Source organism: Odontomachus brunneus, unplaced genomic scaffold (assembly GCF_010583005.1).
Source record: "Odontomachus brunneus isolate Ranch 3 - 2012 unplaced genomic scaffold, Obru_v1 Obru_scaffold_176, whole genome shotgun sequence".
Classification (NCBI taxonomy): Eukaryota; Metazoa; Arthropoda; class Insecta; order Hymenoptera; family Formicidae; genus Odontomachus; species Odontomachus brunneus.
In genome coordinates this window covers 560477-582904 of record NW_022639626.1, presented here as the reverse complement: position 1 = coordinate 582904, position 22428 = coordinate 560477, and the positions used below count along the sequence as shown (strand labels likewise).

Sequence of the window (22428 nt, the reverse complement as noted above, 5' to 3'; positions counted from 1 at the left end):
CGAAAGAAATCGGCGCGGATCGACCGCGGGAATCGCACGATCGCACGATATCGACATCGACATCAATATCGCCGGAGGAGGGCGGCAAGCCCGAACACACCGCAACCACGACCGTCACTCGTGGGTGGTGGAGGAAGGTCGTGGTTCTCCAAGGCGGAGCTGGACATGCGACCACCTCCGTCGCGATGAAATTACCTGGCAGGTGACCAATGCAACCGTGCCGATAAAACCGTGGAAGAGCCGCGGCTGGGACCGACATCGAAGGTTTCTCAAAGGGGCCCCACAACGAAGGCGGAGCCTTCCTCCGGCTTACCTCCTTTCCTGGCCTGCCTCTCTCGTTTCTTTACGTGCCCCCGACGATCGCGACTGCGGGACTGCCGGTACCGGCAGTTCGAGTCGAGACCCCGAAGCCACCAGGTCCCGCTTCGCTTCGCAGTAAAAAATAAAAAGGAAGGCGAGCCAGCTCCGTTTCGCCACGGCGCGGTAGAATCCTGCGGAGGACTCGTACACGCAATTAGTACGATTTTCATCTTCTTGCCACCACAACACGTTTGCTCGTCATCATTGGACGTACTGTTGGCGATTGTGACGCGTCGGAAAGTGAGGAGTTGTGAGCCGGGTATCGGTGATCGAGAGGGTAGACTTTGGACTCGTGGGTTTCTGAATTTTCTTGTGGTAGTGTGCTGGGGTGACCAAAAGGAACAGGTAGAGAGAAAGAGGGAAAGAGAGAGAGAAAGAGAGAGAGAGAGAGAGAGAGAGAGAGAGAAAGATTGGAAGCAACATCTAGATGGCAGTCAGCACTCTCAACATGGCACCCTACTTCACTGGATACCCTTTCCAAGGTGCGGATTTTGATAATCCGGGAGCTCCCGGATTATTCGGAAGCGACGTAGAAAATTATAAGGACCTTGCGACTTTTGCCATTATGAGTCATTCAGATATTATTTAAATAATTAGAAATTTTAGTCTCCTTAAGTAAACATTAATTCAAATATTTTCATTGAGGGCGCGATCCTTTGCGTTAATCGAAAGTTTCGAGTTAATTAAGGAAGACACTCGCGTGACTTTTGCGTTTCAAGAGTTTGTCGAATCCGTGTTATGCGCCGACTCGATCAAATGCATTCAGTATCGCCGAGATATATTAATTCTATTTTTTTATACATACGGTGTTTATAATTTCGTGACACACGCGAGAAAAACAGCAGCAATCCGACTTCCGTCGTTCCGCGAAACACTTCCTCCGCGTCACGTAGGATCTCGCAATGAACGTCGACGCAAATTTCACGGGAGACTCTTGGAGGCCTTGCGGGCGTCACTGCAACAGTCCCGCGGATATTTTACAGCCGATGTTAATGGTTTTACGATGCGCTCCGGCTGAGTTATTCACGTTCCCGGCGCGGCTTCCAATAACGCGACTGCCATCTTTACAGCGCCGTAAATGTCTGATCCGCGATCGGTTCGGCCGATCAATTCAATTCGAAGCTTGCCGCCTGCGAAAACGCGTGCCCGCAGGTCCCGCGCGTCATTACGTAATTCGAACATAAAGACTGGTCTACGCACAGGTTCGGTGTTTCGTAATGCAACGCGTGGCGCGTATCGTCGACTATAATGATTTAGGAGCATGAAAGGAGAGATCGCGCATAAGTAATTGCACGGAAGCCCATGCGTCGTTTCGCATTGTGTCATTTATGAAGTAGGGAACACCGCGCGACAACGGCATATAAATCTCAAGAAGCAGTTGAGGCAAAAATTCGATAATCTCCGGAACAATCTCCTTTAGATCTCCGTTAATATATTTTGTTCTTAACGCATTTCATGCCGGATTAACTTTACGTTTCTAGTCATCCATGCCACACGTGGGTCACCGGTGGTCCACGTTGACTTGTTATTATATTATTAATTCGTTAACATATCGATAATATATATATCAATCTGTTGACACATTGACTGCTATGATTTTCCACTGATTATTTTATAATGCCCAACTTGAAGTTAAAATTATCAAGGATAATTTTAATCGTCATTTTAAATGATGGAAGATATGGAAAATAAATGCAATCCGCGATGCGTATACGGAGAGAATGTTAGTTCTTTTTCACATAAAAATTCTTTTCAGTTTTATTATTTATTTCTAATGATTGGAACAGATTGTCGGCAAGGTTTGTCTTGCTAAAAAGTGTAGCAAATTTTGGTAGAAACGCAGTAAATTGTTTGATAGCACGTTTGTCAGTTCTAAAATAGCACACTGAGAGAAAAAATATCTAAGAAATAAAGATATTCATTTGGTAGGTACGTAAAACTTATATTTACTTGCACCAATATAAAATATTTTTCAAATGAGAAGACATACATTTTCTTAACCCTTTAGGGATCACTAGGACACATGTGTCCCAATCATCTTACATAAAGTAGTCTCCAAAGGGTTAAAACCTTAGCTTTTCTTAAAACTTTAGCTTTATAAGCTATAAAGAATTTAAGTTTAAAAGAAAATATGTTATTAATACCCACCAAATAAATATTTTTTAGTTATATTTTTCTTCAGTGCACATATGAAATAAAAGGATAATCAATTATTGTAAAATGTTGAAATCTATTCCTTGGTTTCTATAGTAAAATTCTATAATAAAATTCTATAATAATTTTTATTATAATATTCTCTGCGTATACATTCGTTGGCTCGTCTCATCGATTGCCTATACACTTTATTTTTCACGTGCAACCGATTGAACGTTTTGCAAGTAAATTGGTAAGAAACGTGACAAGGTCATAGCGTCGGTCACACTGTTAGCCACTGTTAGCCACCATGACATGTTACATGTGTCTCATAATATTTACAGAAATATTTCATGATCATATTTCACCTTTTAAAGGCAAAATATTAAACGAAAGTTCAGCGTGGGCCACCGGTGACTCCACGTGTTCGAGAGCGCGAGGTTAAAAATGAAGATACTCAAATTTCACAGTGGAGCGCGCAAACCAATTGTCGCGCGTGTTTCGCGCAAGTCGACTTGCTCGATAGGCACTGCGTGCCTCGATACGACGCTAAGGACGAGGCGAGTGAAAGAGGCAATAATAATAACGATACGTAACGTAACGAGACTATCCAGAATGGCGAACGGACAATCCGGATCGCTTTCACTCACGCGCGCGCGCGCGCGCCTTTAAATCTCAATTGTTTATCCACCGTTCGGGGGCACACGCGAGCACCAAGAAGGGACCAGCAGGGCGCTTTCGAATAAAGTTCGATCCGCACGGGTTCGCGCGTGGTGGGCGTCGGAACACGACGTATGAAAGAAAGAGAGAGAGAGTCCCGAGGTACGTAGCCGCCGACCCCGTGGGTACCTAATGTCTGATATCGGATAGGCCCCGGGCGACGGCACGTTGATTGAAGCCTTCGCGACTCGGAACTCACACCGCACGCTAAGTACATGCATATCCCTTTGGTACATGCGGTTACTCCCACTCAGGTATGCGCGTGTACCTTCCGCTCTCATCTTCCACGCATCGGACCGCCTGTAGTGACGAGAGATCGCGGTCGTTTCGCGGCAGATTGCGTAATTGACGAAACGTCGGCCCTCCGTGCCCGCGAAATCAACCCTTTGCTCTTGAGATTCCTTCGCGGGAAGGGAGGGGGGGGGGAGGACGGGATGCCCGTCGCTTGACAAATATCTCGCGCTATGAACGAACCAGAATTCCGACTGAAATTATTAAAATTCAGTTCAAGTTAGCAAGATTCTGATTAACCAGAAACCTTGTCTGGTTAATCAGAATTTTGTTAATTCGCGAAATGCTGGTAACTTCATTAATACTTCATCAGATATTCGGTTGGTCCGACCAAATTTCTTTCTCCGTGCGTACACAGATCCCGTGTAACCCGGCTATTAGTCAAAGACTGATTTTCTCGATGAAACAATAATCGAGTCTGCAAAGTCTCTGCGGAGTGACAAGTTCTCACGAATATGTGAGAATCGTGTTTCGCGTACTTTATCACGCGAAAATTGGATTGCGTGGCCTGGAGCAACTTACCCTTGATGCAATTCAATTAATGCTCAGATAACGTTGTTATTACCGCTTAAGAGCGATAAGCGTCCGCGACAAGGGGACAGATTACCATAAAGAATAATCTCGTAGAGAGATGAAGGGAGCGAGAGAGAGAGAGAAAGCGTACGTAATTGCACAGCTCGCGCGCGAACGCGAATGTCGCGGGGCACAAAATACAGTTCGTCGGCTCTTCGCACGTAATAATTTATTACCGAGGCCGATATGAGAAAAAGGTTTATAATTGACGCCTGTGTCGCGGCTCGCCACGGCGGGTAATGAGCGTCCGGCCAATAGCGTGCACCGCAATTATTTGGGAATTCTCTATGTTCCTCCATGTCTAAGAACCCGTCGTCAAACCTCGGCCTGACGACGGCGGCGGCGGCGGCGCTGCCTCGCAGGTAAAAATTAACGATGCGCGACGCTTCGTCGAGCGAATTCAAATCAGAGGGGCCTCCCCCCTTCTTCCCTCCCTCCCTCTGTATATCGCGTCACATCGCGCGGATCATGGATATTAGCCTGATCGCTGACAATCAATCGCCCGTTATCAATAATTCATGTTGAAAATTATTTCTTCTACCGTTTCTACTACGCGCCTCAGCCGCTGTGTTCCGTACAGGGTGGTCCTCTCCTCCAGCCTCTCGCGAAAATGATTACCGCGACCGCGTTATAATAAATTACGCGAGGACATAAATCACTCACCAGCTCACTTACTCGGATTAAATTGTCCTCTCAGGATGGTCGCGTTTTTTCAAGCTCAAATAAATGTTGTGGCGCGTTAATAGAGGGAAATAATTCGACGAATTATCTGCAAACTCACGAGCTTTCTCCTCGTCGTCTGTTGTCTTCACGCGCATTCCTCGCATTATCATTCCTCCAACATTTATTTCACTCCATATATTCAACATCGAGTATCGCGCGATATCATGGAGGGCGAGAAGCCATTTCTCTCTGGAGAAAACAGCCGCACACACTCTCGCGTTGTGTGTGCCGCAATCGATGCCGGGACTAATCGCACGGAGAGCAGTGGGAAACCCGCGAATGCATGTAGCGCGGCGCGTTTCGCAACAACGAGCCGAACAATGTTCATCGACAGATAGGGAACAAAAACACGAGTAAAGGGCTCGCGCGCGCGCGCGAGAGAGAGAGAGAGAGAGAGCACGGCCGGCATATTCACGCAACTTTCGATTCCGTGACTCCAGTTACGGTCGCCGGAGTTCATAAAAATGCGCGAGCGAAGCGGGTGCACGACGGGTGCATGCGCTGCACGTCTTGCACGTGCGACCGAATGGTGGTAGTCCAGCGTTCCTCGCATTCATCTTGCGCCTGACCTATTCATTTGCGCCGATTCTTCAACAATAAATGCAGCCTCCCGCTACACAGCTCCATGAAAAAATTCATCCATCACCGTTAGCTCCGTTTCTTAACACGCCGTTGACTGCCACGCCGATTTTCGATGATTACTCGAATGATCAACCAAAGCTTGCATTACCAAAGTTACGGTAAATCAATATTCAGTTCGTCTCATTGACTGTATATTTCATGTGTTACATGACACAATTGTGATTGCACGTTTCACACATAAATTAAGCCTATAACCCTAAACGGCTTACAAATAAAATTTATTTTATTCATTTAGTCCAATTTTTCAAACATTATCGTTCTTAAAAACGATACATTTTTTCAAACATTATCGTTCTTAAATGTGTTATTTTTTCATCACAACTTTCTTCAACTGCAACTTTGAATCGCACAAGTACTAAAAAATTCATACTCCTCGACGTTTCCTACACTAATGAAAAAAAAACTATGGATTACGATCATTTTTCTAGCAATTAAGAGCAAATGAAAATACGTTGGATAAAATTTATCCATGTCTAGGATTTACGTAATTTTTTTTATGTTTAGGGTTTTAGAGGGTTAATAAGACACGATAATAATATAGCACCGATGACTTTCATGGCAGTCAACATGTTTATTATAATTACTTCGCTCCTATTTTCTTCCTATTGACTTATTATAACCTTTTACAAATCATCGTTATGAAAAATACTTGTATATTTTCTTCCCGTTCTTCTTCCCTCTTAATTCTACAAACACCCATATCTTAATTCTACAAACACCCATATCTGTCTTCATTAAAAGCGCTAATTTCTTTGTCTCCAGTATTCTCATCGCTATGTTTTCTTAATTAATTACCCAGGAGATTGCTCGTCGATCTGATTTTCAATTTGTTTATCAGAAATTTACGCTAGAAATATCCGCGGCCGAGAACTCGTCGTCGTCGTCATCGGAGCGACGGCGGCAGCGGCGGCGGCGGCGGCGGCGATGGTCGGCGCCTTTTGATCTTGCCTGTAATCCCGTCGGGCCCCGCGGCCTGACTGACGTCATACACCGGAGAGGTGTCCGCCGGCACCGTAACCTGGCCTATACGCGCCTGCACGGCGTGTGTGGGAGTGTGTGCGTTGCACGCACTCGCGGATATGTCCTTACCGAGAGTGCGAGGGGTCTCGCGGCGGGGGCGGCGCAGGGACGGCGGGAGGGAGGAGGGAGGAAGGGAGAGCGAAGGGGGATGTAAATCTCGAGAGCCGTGATGAACGACGAAACGGGACTACTTTTGTGCCAGAGAGCTGGACGCGCCCGGGAAGGGGGTCGTCTTTTGAATTACGCCGTGGTAATTAGCGGACTCTTAGGCTTCGCGCGCTCTCGCAGCAGGTAGCCGGCGAGAATATATCGCGAACTGGCACTGCGATCGAGAAAATGTTTGGGTGTCGGGGATTCGCGACGCCCCGCGAGCTTCTCTCTCTCATACCGCCGCCCTTCAAACCCGCCGCTGCACACAAAACGACCGCGGCTCGTCGCTTTTCGATAATTTTGTGTTATCAACGAGTGTTTGAGGGAACCACCGAGAATAAAGACCGAACACGATTCATAATGATAAATCAATAATAATAATTAAAAAAAGGAATAATCTCTCGATATGAAGTCGCATCTGCGCAACATTGGGATGCGCTTCCCGCATTCGTGGGATGCCCTTCTCGCGGCGTGGTCCGTCTCTTATGCAAAGTCCCTTTATGCAAATATGAATGTAGAGAATACGGCCGTGTCGCCAGTTACCCGAGTCCGAGGCCTGTCATTGTCCGCGCGCTTTTAAAGCGCTGTCCCCTCCCCTCTCGTCCCGTCCCGCCCGGCGCTTTTACTGCTCCGCGCAAAACCAGGACCGTAACTCGACTCGCGACGCGTCTCCCATCGTGGTTTTCTCAAGCACGCGAGGTCCACCTTCGGCGTCGTAAGAGCCACCGCAATCGCGCGAATCGCCGTGCATCTCATTCCGCTTCTTTCCGCCCCTCCTCGCGTCAGACTCTCCTCGTCTCGCGTGTAACGACGCCGAGTTTGTTTGACTTCGTCATTATAATTAAGTTAATTAAGGGGGTGTTCTCAGGGGGTTGGCGGTAATTAGCGGTAATTAGCGACGTTTGAGCGGCACCTCGCGTGTCGCCGCCAAGCTTTGTCCGCTAAGCGATTCTCCTTCTGCGCGAAATACGCGCGCCGAGTGCCTCCTGTTCTTCTCCCCGTCCATTGTGGTCTCACTTTTGTCAGACTCATTTTCATTTGGGAAAATAATCGCGCGCACACTCGCACACGCTGCCGCGTGCCGCATTGTGCCGGGCGCGAGAAAATACGCTATTTTTCACCTCGGCCGCGCTTCCATTATGACTACATCGCGCTCTTTGCCACTTGTCTCGCGCGCGGCGCGATACGCCTTTAGCCTCGCGAATTGTTCCGGTTCGTGGAACGGTACGTAAAATCGTATCGGTTGTTCCGCCGGAAAATTCCGCCTTTCAAAGTAGCAACTCTAATCTACGTCATCGCCACGTTTCAATTTCTGCCGGCGAACGATACTAGCTCCGCGCACCCGTCGGAATATTACCCGACATTTTGGCAACAGCCGACATAGTAGAGACACGTAGAGACGGTTTGCCTTGTTATTTTTTCAGGGCAGGGTCGCGTGAATCAGTTGGGCGGTGTGTTCATCAACGGCCGTCCGTTACCGAACCATATCCGACTGAAGATCGTCGAAATGGCAGCCGCCGGCATCAGGCCGTGCGTCATATCGCGACAACTGAGGGTCTCTCACGGCTGCGTCTCGAAGATCCTGAATCGGTATCAGGAGACGGGATCGATCAGACCCGGTGTGATCGGTGGCAGCAAGCCGCGAGTCGCGACGCCGGAGGTCGAGGCGAGAATCGAGGATCTCAAGCGACAAAACCCTGGGATCTTTAGCTGGGAGATACGCGACAAATTAATCAAGGTCTGTTCGTTACGCTAACCTATATCGTCATGCCTGCGTAAACAAGCGCTCAGTTTCGCCATCATTTCTTGTTCTTTTTCATTTTGTTACACCAGATCACCTGACCAGTGTTGGGCGTTAGTCGATTAGAATTGTCTTTGATTAAAATAATCGGCAAATCAATTATTAGAATATTAGTTCAATAGTCGTGCATCACAAGTAATTTCGATTTAATTAATATATTATAAAATCATTCCGTGTACGGCGCTTAATTTTGATTACTGACTCGCCGATTATTCGGCAAAGTCAAAGGAAGTTTCAATCGATTAATACCCAACACTGCACCTGATCTTTCCTTTCTTTGCATTTAATCGAACATCGATCAAGCTTTGCTCTATTCTTTTTTATTTTATCAATATTTTCACTTTCCACTTCTAGACTTGTGCAATATTATGTCTTAATTTCGATACGCGCGAAAGAGAGAAACAGAGCGAGAAGTTGATTTAGATTAATTCGCTTAATTTGCGAAAAAGAGATATAGGAAAGTAATACTAACTGGTCCAACGCGGTTCTGCCAGCAGGACGGAGTCTGCGACAAAAGTTCGGCACCGTCGGTGTCCAGCATCTCCAGACTCCTACGTGGACCAGCCAACCAGACTCGCCCTGACGACCCGCGCCGAAACCACTCCATCGATGGGATTCTCGGTAATTTTCGTACACACACATAGACCAGTATTCATAGCCGAATCTTATTTCAAGACCGCTTAAGTAATGTCTTAAGATGCGAATACGGCTCTGTGATTGATTCATGACATCTTAAGACAGTACTTAAGATGATCTTAAGTATAAGATCGAACTATGAATATATAATACCGGCCACTCTTTGCGCATTATCTCTTTGCGCGTTGCCTCGAAATAGAATTTTCATAAAGTGGTTATCGACCTATCGAGGTCTTCCGCACGACGATCGAGCGGCCGCGCTCGCTGAAAAGATTTCCAGAAGCGATATCCGCGGCTGCACCTCGTCGTTTTAACACCGCATAAACCACCGGGCGGACGTAAATGAAACACCCGGGGTTAATCGAGCGATAAGCGTAATTATAGCGTAGCCGTGTGTTAAGTTAATTGAGGCAAGGCGACCGTGACGATCGCGGCCGTACGTACGTATGTACGTACGTACGTACGCAGCTCGCGTGCTCGCTGAATCCGAAATCAACACTTTTATCCCCACGTGTAATGCGATCGCGGAGTCGTTATCATTTCCTACACTGTAAAAACTGATGTGTTACATTTAACACATTTCATGTGTCCCAAATCAGCCACTCTCATTTATGTGTAAATTTAACACAAAACAAATGTGTTAAAAAATAACACGTAATAATATGTAAAAAATTAACACAAGAATTTAACACTTGAATACCGTTAGGAATCACAGGTTGCGTTAAACTGACATGTTTAATATGTCAGACATAGATTATGTCAATTTAACATTTTCATTTCATTAAAACCATAGATTAATACTTTTCTCAAATGTTAAAATAACATTTTATTTTAGTGAATTTAACATTTTATTTTAGTGAATTTAACATTATATATATGTCAATTTAACACAAACTGTGATTCCTGACGCTATTCAAGTGTTAAATTCTTTTGTTAATTTTTTACATATTATTACGTGTTATTTTTTAACACATTTGTTTTGTGTTAAATTTACACATAAATAAAAGTGGATGATTTGGGACACATGAAATGTTAAATTTAACACATCAGTTTTTACAATATACGAAATTGTCTCGAACTGGAAGGTATAGGCGCAATTCTTACGCTTTCATAACGATAACAATAAGAAAACTTCACACTGAGAGAAATTATTCGATAAAAAATTAACAAACGGATATTTCTGACGAAAATATCGATGCATTTTTGTATCCGATCCAGAAAATATTTGATGTGAAATAACGGTTCATAAGTTTTCATCGATTTATTTGATGAAATGCCATTATAATCGGAAGTATCCGATTAAATTTAATCGAATATCCTGATCGGATATAAAAATTGGCCGGAATTTGATCGGAAATATCCGTTTGTTAATTTTTTATTGGATAATTTCTCTCAGTGCACTTTCTATCTCTGAGATATCGTTATTATACCGATATTTTTCTGTTTGTTGTTTTATGTGAATTATTTATTTAACTCTCCGCGTAAACGTTGGGTTGTGAGATCTAAACGTTGGATCTGCGAGATCTAAACGAATATTCGAACTTTCGTGAAAGACTCGGGAGATTTTCGAAATAATCTGTTTGCAGACTTTGATTTCATTGCGCTACTATCAGCTAAAAGCTGAGACTTTTCTATATATCTGGAAAAGAATGTGTCCAAACATATCGCGAGTATTCGTGAGTTTCGCGTAGAAAAGGATGAACGTTGTTTCACGAAGACGCTTTGTGCGAATTGATCGACAACTGCGCGATGTTAATTCATATTTACGCGCACAATATGAGCGGTACGCGCGAGTGTTTATACGGGAGCGTATTTTATTTATTGGAACGCCCGGCAATTTCTTGGGCGCGCTGAGAGATTGCTAGAAATATAGATCTGGTCGGCGGACGTAAAGGGAATTCCTTTCTTTTTTATTTATCACCGGCGGTAAGGGGCGCGAAGAAATATTAGGCGTCCCGTGGCGCGTGGATGTGTCGAGTTTATTACCTTGTCGGGAAGATTTAGTTTTGATTAGACGTATGCTCGAGATTGCAACTTCGCGCGAGTATTCGCGAAGGTGCCTGACCTGTTGCTGCCATCGCCACTGAGAAATCTTATCTCGTTGCTGCAAATTGTCCGTTCTTCCTTCGTATCTTCTTCGTTGTCGATTAAAATTTGCTTCGTGTTGCCGAGCGACACCAGAGTGTGTGTGTGTCCCGGAGAAATTAAAACCAACCTCGGTAAACATTAACTTCCGAGGTGTCGCGATAGCACACGCTCCATAGAGAATAAAGTTCGACCGTAAACACTGGCGTTAAAGTCTCCGAGAACACGCGCGTGGATCCTTCCGCCGCGAAAGTTCGCAAGACGAGTAAATTTTGTATTATGATTCGAACAAAGGGGGGAAGGGAGAACAAGAAGAAAGTCGGACACGTTGTACCCGCCGCTAATGCACCGCCGCGAAAGAAAAAGAGAACCAAGACAAAGACGAGGACGGAGGGAAGCAGAGGAAGACAGAGTCTTTCTGAACGCGCGTCTCTCGCACCTTTACGCGTCTTTTTATTGGATCGCGGCGTGATGGTTTAGCAGCAAAGTCGGCGAATGTATTGGGCCGACTTATGACGCGAACAACGAAGAGATCGAATAACCAGATGAGGAAAACAGTGAGGGAATCGCGGAAAAAAGATTGGTTAATTCACGGACAGCCAATCGCATTTCAGCTGAAACAGCCAGACTGTTTGGTTATAACAACGCAGTTCAGTTGGACAACTAAAGTCAATTGTCATAATCAAACATTCTGGCTGCTTCAGCTGAAGTGTAGTTGACTGTTCGTGAATCAATTAATCTTTCTTTGCGTGATACGCAACGTTCTAATGAAATGATATAATATCGATGACACAAATATCTTCGTAAATATTTTCCATCGAACATTTACTTGGTGTTTTGTGTGAATAATTTAATTCACTATCTACCGCTTCATGCTTTTCTCCTTCATTGCCATTTGTTTGTTGCTTATAAATCACCGCGTTTTAAAAACAGAATACAATAAACGGGGCAGCTAAATAAGTTGAATTATACCGATCTTATTTAAAGAATGACATAAAGAAAAAATCGATTTATGGCGAAAATAATCTAAACATCAAGCAGTGTTGAGCATTAATCGATCAAAATGTTTTAATGTTGACTAAAATGACTGGTAAATCAATAATTATTAATAATAAAATTAATCAAACTTTTTACACATAAATCACAAATAACTTAATCGATTGATGAAATGAATTATTAATCAAACTCGGATTTGATTGACTGACACCAATTAATAATTAATTTATCGTCAAACGACTGAATTAATCATGATTACATATATGACGATTTATTTTGATTTGCCGATTATGTTATTCTCAGAAAATTTTAATCGATTAATGTCCAACACTGTGAAACTGAGGTTTTCAAGTACGCGTTGATCACCGCGTGCCTTCCTCTCCTCGACGGAACGTCAATCCCGGAACGCAAGATCATCCGGGTAGACGATTCCGGTAGCCCAGAACACGCGCGATAAATAACCCTCGCGGTCCGTTTCTCGGTAAATGAAATCAGGAGGAACGATCGGGACAAGAAAGAGATCGGGTGTAGCGAGCGCAGGAGGAGGAACAAGTCAGGTAGAGCATAGCGGGCGAACGTGAAAGAAGAAATCAGGTGGAACAGCTAAAAGGAGCGAACAGTCGAACCTGAGAGAAGAAGGAACGTAGACGAGCGTGTTGTTGGAGGAGTGCAAGGAGGACAGAGGGAACTGTGCGCATATATATACACGGCGCACGGCGTGTGGTCTTCTTCGGCTTCGTACCCGCCGCCTGCCTCTAATCTTACAAACCGCCAACAACACACCCCGCGCCCAGGTTGCGCGCCGTTTTGTTCGCAGAACGCAACGGCACCCTCTATTGATTTAGATGCTGTTACTGCAGGGCAGACTCGTGATTGAGACCTCCGCTGTTCGCCGTGTCCGAGACGATCGCCTCGCCCGCCATCCCTCGATAGTAATTGTTTAACACCGGCTTTTCCCGCGGCCCGACGCTTCGCGATTACTACTCGGGATCCGCAAAATATACAAGTGTAATTTATTCAGCCGTGTATCTCATCCGTGACGAGAATCGAGGATCCTACGAGGCGGTTCGTCAATTTCAGTCGATCTGGTCGATCTCAATTAATTTCCGCGACAAACGCGCGAACTCCCCTTGACTCGTGATTAGCGTGCACGTGATTAACACTCGGTCCCGAGATTCGTAGAGCATCGGCGGGCGCTGATAGCTCGCGAAAAGCGTCGAGGTCCAAAAAATCGTTGGGTATACCCCTGAAAGCGTTGCAACGATTTACGAGCGCGCGGCAGTCTTTAATCTGCAGGGAACCGCCGCGTGCACTCCGGGGCTGACGTTCGCGCAGGTGCTATTGATTTAAACGTTCGTTCCCGTTGGACTTAAATCGGGAAAAAGTTTTTAGATTCACAATGATGTTTTTAGATTTACAAATTGACATGCGGAAAGAATATTATAGTATCTCTTTTCACATAAATCCTTTTAAATTTTATTGTTTCCATAATAGTACGGGAATAGTCTATCTTGCTAAGGAACATAGTAAATTTCGCTACAAACACAGTAAATTTTTCAATAGCATATTTCAGTTTCTAAAATATAAATAGGACCGTCAATCACTGCAAAATGTCGGTCTATTTCTCGACTACAAAATTCTGTGGCAATTTTTACCATAAAATTCTGTTCGTGTAAAACGCCGTTACAATTTACGCTAATTGTTATCGTCGGTGTAATTGTTGAAGTTAATTGATCATGGATCGTAAGTTACCGATCAAACACGAAATTTCATAAATAGTGTCTCTAGTACCGGACGATCCCACTTGGAACGTTCCACGAGCTTTCGTTTAGCTCGGGTGGGACGAGACATGTCAAAGAACTTAATTTCTTCGCGGCGGACCCTAATTTCTCTGGTGTTTTAGTTTAGTATAGGTTCGGCTGGCACGGCTGTAATCAGAAGGGTCTTAATGGTGGGTTGCTGAGACCGGCGTGTGAACTGTGGGCGTGAACAACTCGCTTCCTATCTTCGGTATCTGACGTGCAGCACGTGCTGGACCGAGAGACGCTCTCGCCGCTATTAAGTCAAAGAACTCAGGCTCGCGTCCTCCTCTCGGGAGAGCTATCGATGTTTAATATCGCTGTTTAAATTCCGATCTGGCAACTCTTCGTCAATAGATTTATTTCTGACTTTCCGGTCATGCGCTCTTCTTGAGACGCTGATCCCCTCGCAAAGTCAATTGATTTTGCAAATAGCATCTAAGTTGAACGATGATTGATTGTCTTCAGCTGGAAGTAGCGGTGATGACTCTGACACGGAAAGCGAGCCGGGTATCGCACTCAAAAGGAAACAACGAAGGAGTAGGACTACCTTCACCGGCGAGCAACTGGAGCAACTGGAAACGGCTTTTCATCGCACGCAATATCCCGATGTATATACGAGGGAAGAACTCGCACAAAAGTGAGTCAGGTTTCATAAAGCTCTCTATCTTATGTACGGCACAAAATTTCATTTTTATCATTTCAATTCCTTTTTCCTCTTTCCTTTTCTTTTCTTCCTTCCATGTAAAATATTAAACAATCGATCGCTAAGTAATCGAGAAAGATATAAAATTGAAACAAGAAGGCGTATCAACTCGGTCAAAATTAAATGTTTGCCAGTTTTGTGCACGTCAAGAAAAGATTACAAAATCAAGTCACGTTGCTTCGTCACTTTGTAATGATAATCGTGTCTGACGTTTACTCTTATTAATAATGGACGCGGTTGTCCTTTTTTTCACAGAACGAAACTGACGGAAGCGCGAGTGCAGGTCTGGTTCAGCAACAGACGTGCCAGGCTTCGCAAGCAGCTCAACAGTCAACAACTGAATGCCTTCAACACTATGAGCCTTCAGTCTTTCCAAACCCAGCACTATGGCAGTGGTGCTGAGAGCTATCAGAGCTACGGACAGGCGAGCGTTGCTGCCGCCGCAGCAACCACCGCCGGCTATCCTCAACATTACAACTATGGGGAGAACTACTATGCGGCGCAGCAGCAATGGCCACGAGCGACACCGGAAAATTACGGGTAAGTTTCAACAATCATATGATGTACTACGTCTATTTTGCAAGGCGATAACGCGAACAAGAGAAGAGAATCGCGAAGGGAAAATATGTCGCTCGAGTCGAAATTTTGCTTCTACCTTAATCCTGCAAATATCGTCGAACTTGAAGGATAAACTTATAAAAATGCTTTACTCCAAGATTCCCATTAATCCTTCAAGTTGGACGAAATTTTCAAAGTGGAACCAAAGATGAATGTTAAAAAAAATTTTTTTGCTTAAAAAGTGTAAGTAAGAGAAATAGTATTTTTGGTAGATCTTTCGGGTAAAAATATTTTAATGTTCTCCTTTCAATTCGAGTCATGCCTAGATGAGGGGGACAATTTCGAACATGGGTTGTTATTTCCCGATGCATAGTACGATACGTCTCTCAACATTTCTCGTTGAAACGAAATGAAATTCCGCCATTTACACCACCGCGTGTACCGCGCGAGTATCACAGCCGCAAACACCCCCGCAACGATTATTCGCGACCGGTCGGCGCTACCTCGTGGTGTAGCGATCGGTTAAAGCTGGATCATGCCGCGGCTACGTACACCCTGCGCGAAGCGTCGAAGGATCAAGACCCGGGTTGGATTATTAGCCGGTAGCGTTTCATTACGGAGGCCCAAGAAGCAACATAATTGAGGACCACACAGAAAACGTGTCGGTGGGGCCCCGTTGGCTCTCTTTCTCTCTCTTTCTCTCTATCTCTCTCTCTCTCCCTCTCTTTCCCTCACTCTCTCACACACTCTCTCTCTCTTTCTCTCTACTTCTCTTTCGCTTCCTCGTTCTCCACTTTCTCTCTTTCTCTCCACTGAATCGGCTCGTCCGCTCGGCGTGTAACAACACACTGTAGCAAGCCGGCCACCGGGGCAACCTGTTATTACGCCACAATGGCTGAATTAATTGTTCGAAACATCCCGGCTTCGCCGTCTTTATCTCCGCGCGTTGCCGCGTGCGTCTCTTTCTCGCGGCTATGCTTCCAGCTTTCTGTCTCGCTCGGGCACTCGCAACCGCCGACTCGCGTTCACCGCTGAACCATCACGTGGTGCACGGAGTGTTCGGTCGGTTTTAAACATCCGGGATAATGCTCGCGGACCCCCGGTAGAGCGACGGACTGTCTCGTGGGGGGTCTTCTCTCTCTCCGCCGTCGGCTCTCCCGTTTGAGCCGACGGTTTCACTATTGCTGTCGATGGCTGTCGCTGTTTTTGCCGTTTCGCGTCTAGGTTAGTGCGGAAACCGCGCCGAGTGTCGTGAAACGGTCGTGAGTCGCGTTAATAATGCGTTTCTCAGCAACAAAAAGAATAAATAAAAAAGCAAGACACTAGGAAATATGATTCCGCGTGAAATAGTGTGGAAACCGGAGTGGAATGTGTCGAGAGATGTTCATAAGCCGTGATAACAATGTGTTCCATCCATTAGTTGGAGAAAAGAGTGGGTATAGTAAAAAATGCAGTAAAATTTGTGAAAAAAAATTTATGACAGATACTCTCAAGAAGCTGCAAGCCTATGTCTTCGATAGAACGTCTCACGCCAAGTTTTATATTTCATCTGTTACACGCGCAAATCGATCTTAATTTCGGCGAATTGCAAACTGTAAATTCTGCCACTGCTAAATTCTTAAGAATTCGTTAACGCAACCATAGAAGGGAGTTGATTTGTGGGTGGAGGAACGGGACATTCTTCCGCACGAAAATAGATTCGTAGACCGGTCATGGGATATGGTCGATAAATCGCGCGGCTTCCGCCAGAGAGTTCGCGCTACCTTCTAAATAAAAAAGAAAGTTAGGTGCGCGAATTAGGTCCGACACCGGTGAGATTTAGGGTGCTTAACCGTCGCGTCGAGGTCAAGGGGCTGACTGCGCTTTATAATCATTCGTTGCCGATACGCTTTAATCTCTCTAGCCTCGAATTGATACTCCTTTAAAAGGAGAAGTTTCGCGTTTAACACGCGGTTAAACTCTGATTAACACGTTAAATGCTACAACGACCATTGGTGATTCGGTATTATATAATACTATATATCAACGCAGTAATTATATCAGTATATCAAAGATTGATTTTATAGATAAATTTTCTATCGAAAAATGTTTTTTATATATTAATTATTTTATATTTCCGATATGTTAAAATTGCTTGCAGAGAAGATTTTATAGTGAAAATCATTATAGGATTTTAACAGAGGAATAGATCAATATTCTGCAGTAAGTGATTGTTCTCTCTCCCTCTTTTTATTTCATATTTATATTTTATTTTCATTTTATTTTAGAAACTGAAATTTATGTTATTTATATAATTTTAGGAACTGAAATACGCTATTAAAAAGTTTGCTATGTTTTTCGCGAAATTTGCTATGTTCCTTAATAAAATGGATCTTACTGATTTTATTAACAGTCTATTCCTGTACTGAGAGAAAGTTCTGCTAGTTTACCGAAATATCAATGCCCATAATAATTGACTTATTGATATGGAACGACAAATGATTTATTCCCATAGTGAGAACAAATGATTTGTTACTTTCAATTTACTGCTCTAAGCAACACTTCTGTAATGAAGACATAACTAATCTAACTTAAATATACAAGAACAAATGTGATCTAGTATCTTTGACAATACATATTTGTTAAAATGACAAATGATAAGAAATGACTTGCAACGGTAACTGTTCAATCTGTCTCTCTAACGATCATTAAACTGCAAACGTGCTTTTGTTCTGGTAACCGAGCGATTTTTCTCAATGTGCGTTACTAAAAACAGAAGCTAAAATGGAAAATAATTTATATGCAAAAAGAAACTATACATATAATATTTTCTCCGCGCACTAATGAAATACAAACAACAGGAGCGACAAATACTCCTAATGGTCTCTCCATTTGTTATTATTTCCGAATCAAGGATACGAGAAACACATGTGCCCTCCCGTTTATTACGATAATTACTGCAATCCCCTGGTGGCTCGGAATGTTAAAAAGCGACCGGATAATATTGAAAGCAAGGGCGAAACTGCCTTTCACGAGACACGACTCGGGGCCCTTAATCACGTTGGTATACCGAAATCCTCAAAGGGCCGCGACGGCGTTTGGAAATCGACCGCTGCCGTAGTCCTCGACACGCCCTAACCGATTCGCAGTGTGTGTATGAGTGTATGCGGTATCGGCTTGCAAACGGCGGTAACTTTGAGAGCCATGGCGGAATTTCATTTTCGTATTAGCACGTGTGGACACCTTTCACCATTGTAACTACGATTCATTTCGTCGTGTCGCGATAACGTCTCTTAGGTGTGCATTCGCGAACACACACGCGCGCGCGCACGATGTGCGCATACAATAGTCAATTTATATTCAACATATTGAACAGAAGGTTAATTACAAATATCAACGGATAATGCATTCCTCGGACATTACCTATTGATCTCTCCGGTGATTGTTCTCTCTCTCTCTCTCTCTCTTCCTTGCTCGTATACACACAGAAAAATACTATTCTACTGCTAAGAGAAACGATTGCTCACTTTACTTTCCTTTTCTTTAAGCAATAGTTACTTTTAACAAAGAATATTTTCTTGATAATAGTCTTAAAATATACTCATCGCGCAAATTTGAGAAAAATTTCACATGTCCTCAAAGAGAGAATTTACCTTTTTACAAGAATATTACAAAACTTTATTTAAGAAAAAATTTAATCGACTCCATGTAGTAAGAAAACTGAATTTTTATTTTAATTTAATAATCTTGATTGAAACGCTGAACTTACTAGGATTCTGGATATACCTTGAATAAATTTGACGAGCCTATAATAGATTGCTTAGGATATAAACTTGAAGCAAGTAACATTTACTTGAATGTAGTATGTATTTTTCTGTGCGTACAACGAAGCTAATGGAACTTTTTTTTACGTCCTGTCGAAAAATTTATTTCGCTCATTCTTCGGCACTCGGACGTGCGACTTTATGCGTTCCAGATTGTTCAACGCCTCCCATTACGGCAGCGGTAACCTTGCCTCCAACCTGACTTCCAGCAATCTCAATCTGGGCAGTCTGGGTGGCAGCGTAAGTCCGACCGCCTCTAACATGAGCGCCTGCATGGTGCAAAGTGCATCCTCCTCCGGGGTACCAGCCCCGACGGGAATGACGCATCATGTGACACCACACAGCCCTAGCGAGGCTAAGAGCGGATATCCGTACTTGGGTGGCATTGATTCCCAGGTTTGCGGAAGAGTTCATTGAAGCACTAAATAAGTCTGTCGTAAGGATGATTTCCCCAAACAGAACAGAAAATCACGATGACGTCGAAGTGACGAGGGAGTGATCGAATCGTGATTGAAAAGTGAGTCTTTTGATCGTTTCCTCAGCATTTTGACATCATTTCGATGTCATCGGAATCTTTTGTTCTGCTTGGATCGTCATCGAATCGATCGCGTGTACGATTGAATTGTACAATGAGAGAGGGGGCTAACTTGAACGTAGTCGCTTCATCGTTATTGTTATCCGTCTTGATTGTTTACCAATTCAAAATTGGATGTAAAAATGTTTGCGTACAACTCGGAAAAATTACTTGTATCCGTGTAAAAATAATTAATATTTTTCTTAGCTTTTGTTGTTACGTTGTTGTACTGTCACGTTTCATTCGCGTTGTTTTTCTTTCTTTTTTGTTTAGAAAACGGAAAGACTCATGTGTTAGTCAACACTTATAGGACGACTGAGTTTTTCTTAACTCGATTTGCGACGTCTGAATGTTTCTCCGAACAAAGATTGTAAACTGTGATAACGATTGCGAAATTGCAGAGTTATCACGGTGCATCGCCAAGATCTTACAGAGAACTAGAAAATATTTTTTTTTGTAAATTTTGTTAATTATATGCTTTTTATTAAATATTATATTTGCTTCGATAAAGAAAGTGCTATCCAGTCGTGTAATTATCCAGTCGTGTAACTGTAAATTGCCAAGCAAGATTGTGTTTGAAATTTTAATGAGAGACATTTTATTTATAGAAATGCGCCCACTGCGTAACGATCGATGCGCAAAAAAGTAATCGAATGTAAATACATCGTAATCGCTTAGATAGTATTTCTCCAGTGACGCTACCGCATATTTATGTTAGACTAAACTCACGTTAAATCGTACGTATAAACGTAGACCATGCACCGATTCTTAGGAAATATCGTAATTAAGCCACGACTTATTCGTTATTATAATTAGCAATTACAAACAATCGTAACTTCAGTGCCTCGATGTTTTAGTGATTTAGAAAATTGCCTTGTACTAGTTATACGATATAGATGTACCTATCTGTGAATAAACGGATCAAATATAAATATATTTTATAATAAGGTTGTACACATCTACGCGTGAATAATAGTGGCGGAATCGTACAGGAAAGTGATTAAAAAAATATTGCTACTGTCCGATCAATGTTGCGATCTTATTCAACGAATTACTTAATTGGCCAGTTATTTAAGATTACTGTAAATGACGACCACAGCCCGCATAACGCACCTAACGATTACAAATGGATTGTATAATACGTTACATAATAAATGAATTTTACGAGAAATAACTTGTATCCTTCAATTGCACCCTCAGCGACAGTTCGCCAACAAGGTAAGCGCATACTTAAAAAAATTTACTAGTTATTTCTTTTTGTCTCAAATAAGGTGAAATGATTTCGGAAAACAAATATCCGAGGAAATATTATTGTTCATTTTATCGCAGAATCTTTCGCGAGACTCGAGAAGAAGCATCTATAATGCTCATATTAATAGTTATCACTTGAAATCGTCTCAAGCGAGATGCTCAGATTTGAATTCAGAGCTAGATGAGAGTTCTTCAGTGGTAGAATTACGCGATCACAAATATAAATGTCATATACTTATCATAATTCAACTGAAAAAGTTGGATCTGACTCCGAGTAAAAATCTGAGTGTCTCACATGAGATAGATTTCGAGTAACGATTATTTAATACGAGCCTAAGACACGTTGGCGTAAGAAAAGCGGCGCGTACAATAATTCGCGATTGGTCCGGGAATCGTCAGATTCGTCTCCCGGTTTTGAGCCGCCCTCGCAAAAGCGCTGTTGATCACGGCTCCCACGGCTGCCAGAAGAGCCGACAATCGGGCGCATACGGTGACAACGAGCAATCAGCCTGCCGTATATCTACGGGTCCTGTCGCCACGCATTTGTGCCCCATTGTGTCGGCCGAGTAGGTGGTCGGGCCCTCTCTTTTTCCGTCTTTTACTTCGCGATCCTAGGCACGAAACCTCCACGTAACGATTCGCCCCTCCTTACCTTCCCGGCTATCTCCGACTCTAAAACTTCGTGCCTCATTGAACGAACGCGTTCGCGGACATACGTCGCGCACATACGAGACTGCTACGGCCTCCGTACCGACTCCGTGCCCCATATACGCGGATACATCGGATATTATTTTTCCCGGACCTCACATATATGTTTGGCCTATCCCCATGATTCGCCATTCAACGATACCCGCCCATATTCCAACCCCCCTATAAGCGGAATATAGGGTTGCTTCGAGAGCGGCTTCTTTGAGACTCGCCTTCCTCTTTCTCATCGCCAATCGTACCAAATATCTTCCCCCCCAATCTGTTGCCTTAGGATTGTCCTGACCCCAATGGCGATGTGGTAGGTCAGGAACTGGGTATCACACGCGGTCGTGTGTCGTCGTGAGAACCGTCGAAAAGTGCTTCAAAAATTGTTAACTTGCCACACACATTCTTTATAGTCATTTTTCGTTGACTTCCCGAGTCGAAATTTTGATCCTATGTTGAATCTTGAATTCTACACTGCAGTAGGAGCTAAGATAGCAAAGTAGGTTTAATTCTAATGATATAATTTACTTCTACTTTAACCCTGATGATGTTTGAAATTTCTGCTTTCGCTTTCTTTAGCGTCAAAGTAGGTTGTATAATAGTAGGATCTTAGGAAGCAAACTAGGTTCAATTGCGAACTTCTATTGAAGCTTTAGCTTCTACATTCCGACTCAAAAATAAGTGTCAATATCATCAAAATAGGTTTCACCTAGGTTGTAGATTATCTGAGTACGCTCAAGCTATTTTTAAAAGCGTCAAAGTAGCGTCAACATTTTGAGAAGGTAAAATTAAAGGTTCAAAAGAAAAGTTAATGAATATCAATATCGTCAAAGTAGGTTTTATCTAGACTATAAATCGTCTGAGTAGGCGCAAAGTATTCTTAAGAGCGTCAAAGTAATATCAAAATTTCAACT

General features: G+C 43.5%; 1 protein-coding gene across 2 annotated transcripts; it reads left to right on the top strand.

The window, feature by feature from the left end:
- The first annotated feature begins 406 nt into the window (after positions 1 to 406).
- LOC116851504 (protein gooseberry-like) lies at positions 407 to 20743 on the top strand. 2 transcript variants are annotated; one of them, XM_032830962.1, is made up of 6 exons: positions 407 to 842; positions 8037 to 8350; positions 8911 to 9034; positions 14398 to 14569; positions 14891 to 15175; positions 19149 to 20743. In XM_032830962.1, the coding sequence occupies exons 1-6, from the start codon at positions 788 to 790 to the stop codon at positions 19411 to 19413; spliced, it is 1215 nt and encodes a 404-aa protein (XP_032686853.1). In that variant the 5' UTR covers positions 407 to 787; the 3' UTR covers positions 19414 to 20743. The 2 variants fall into 2 exon arrangements, with proteins under 2 accessions (XP_032686853.1, XP_032686852.1); XM_032830961.1 differs by having other exon boundaries at positions 8908 to 9034.
- The last annotated feature ends 1685 nt before the right edge of the window (positions 20744 to 22428 follow it).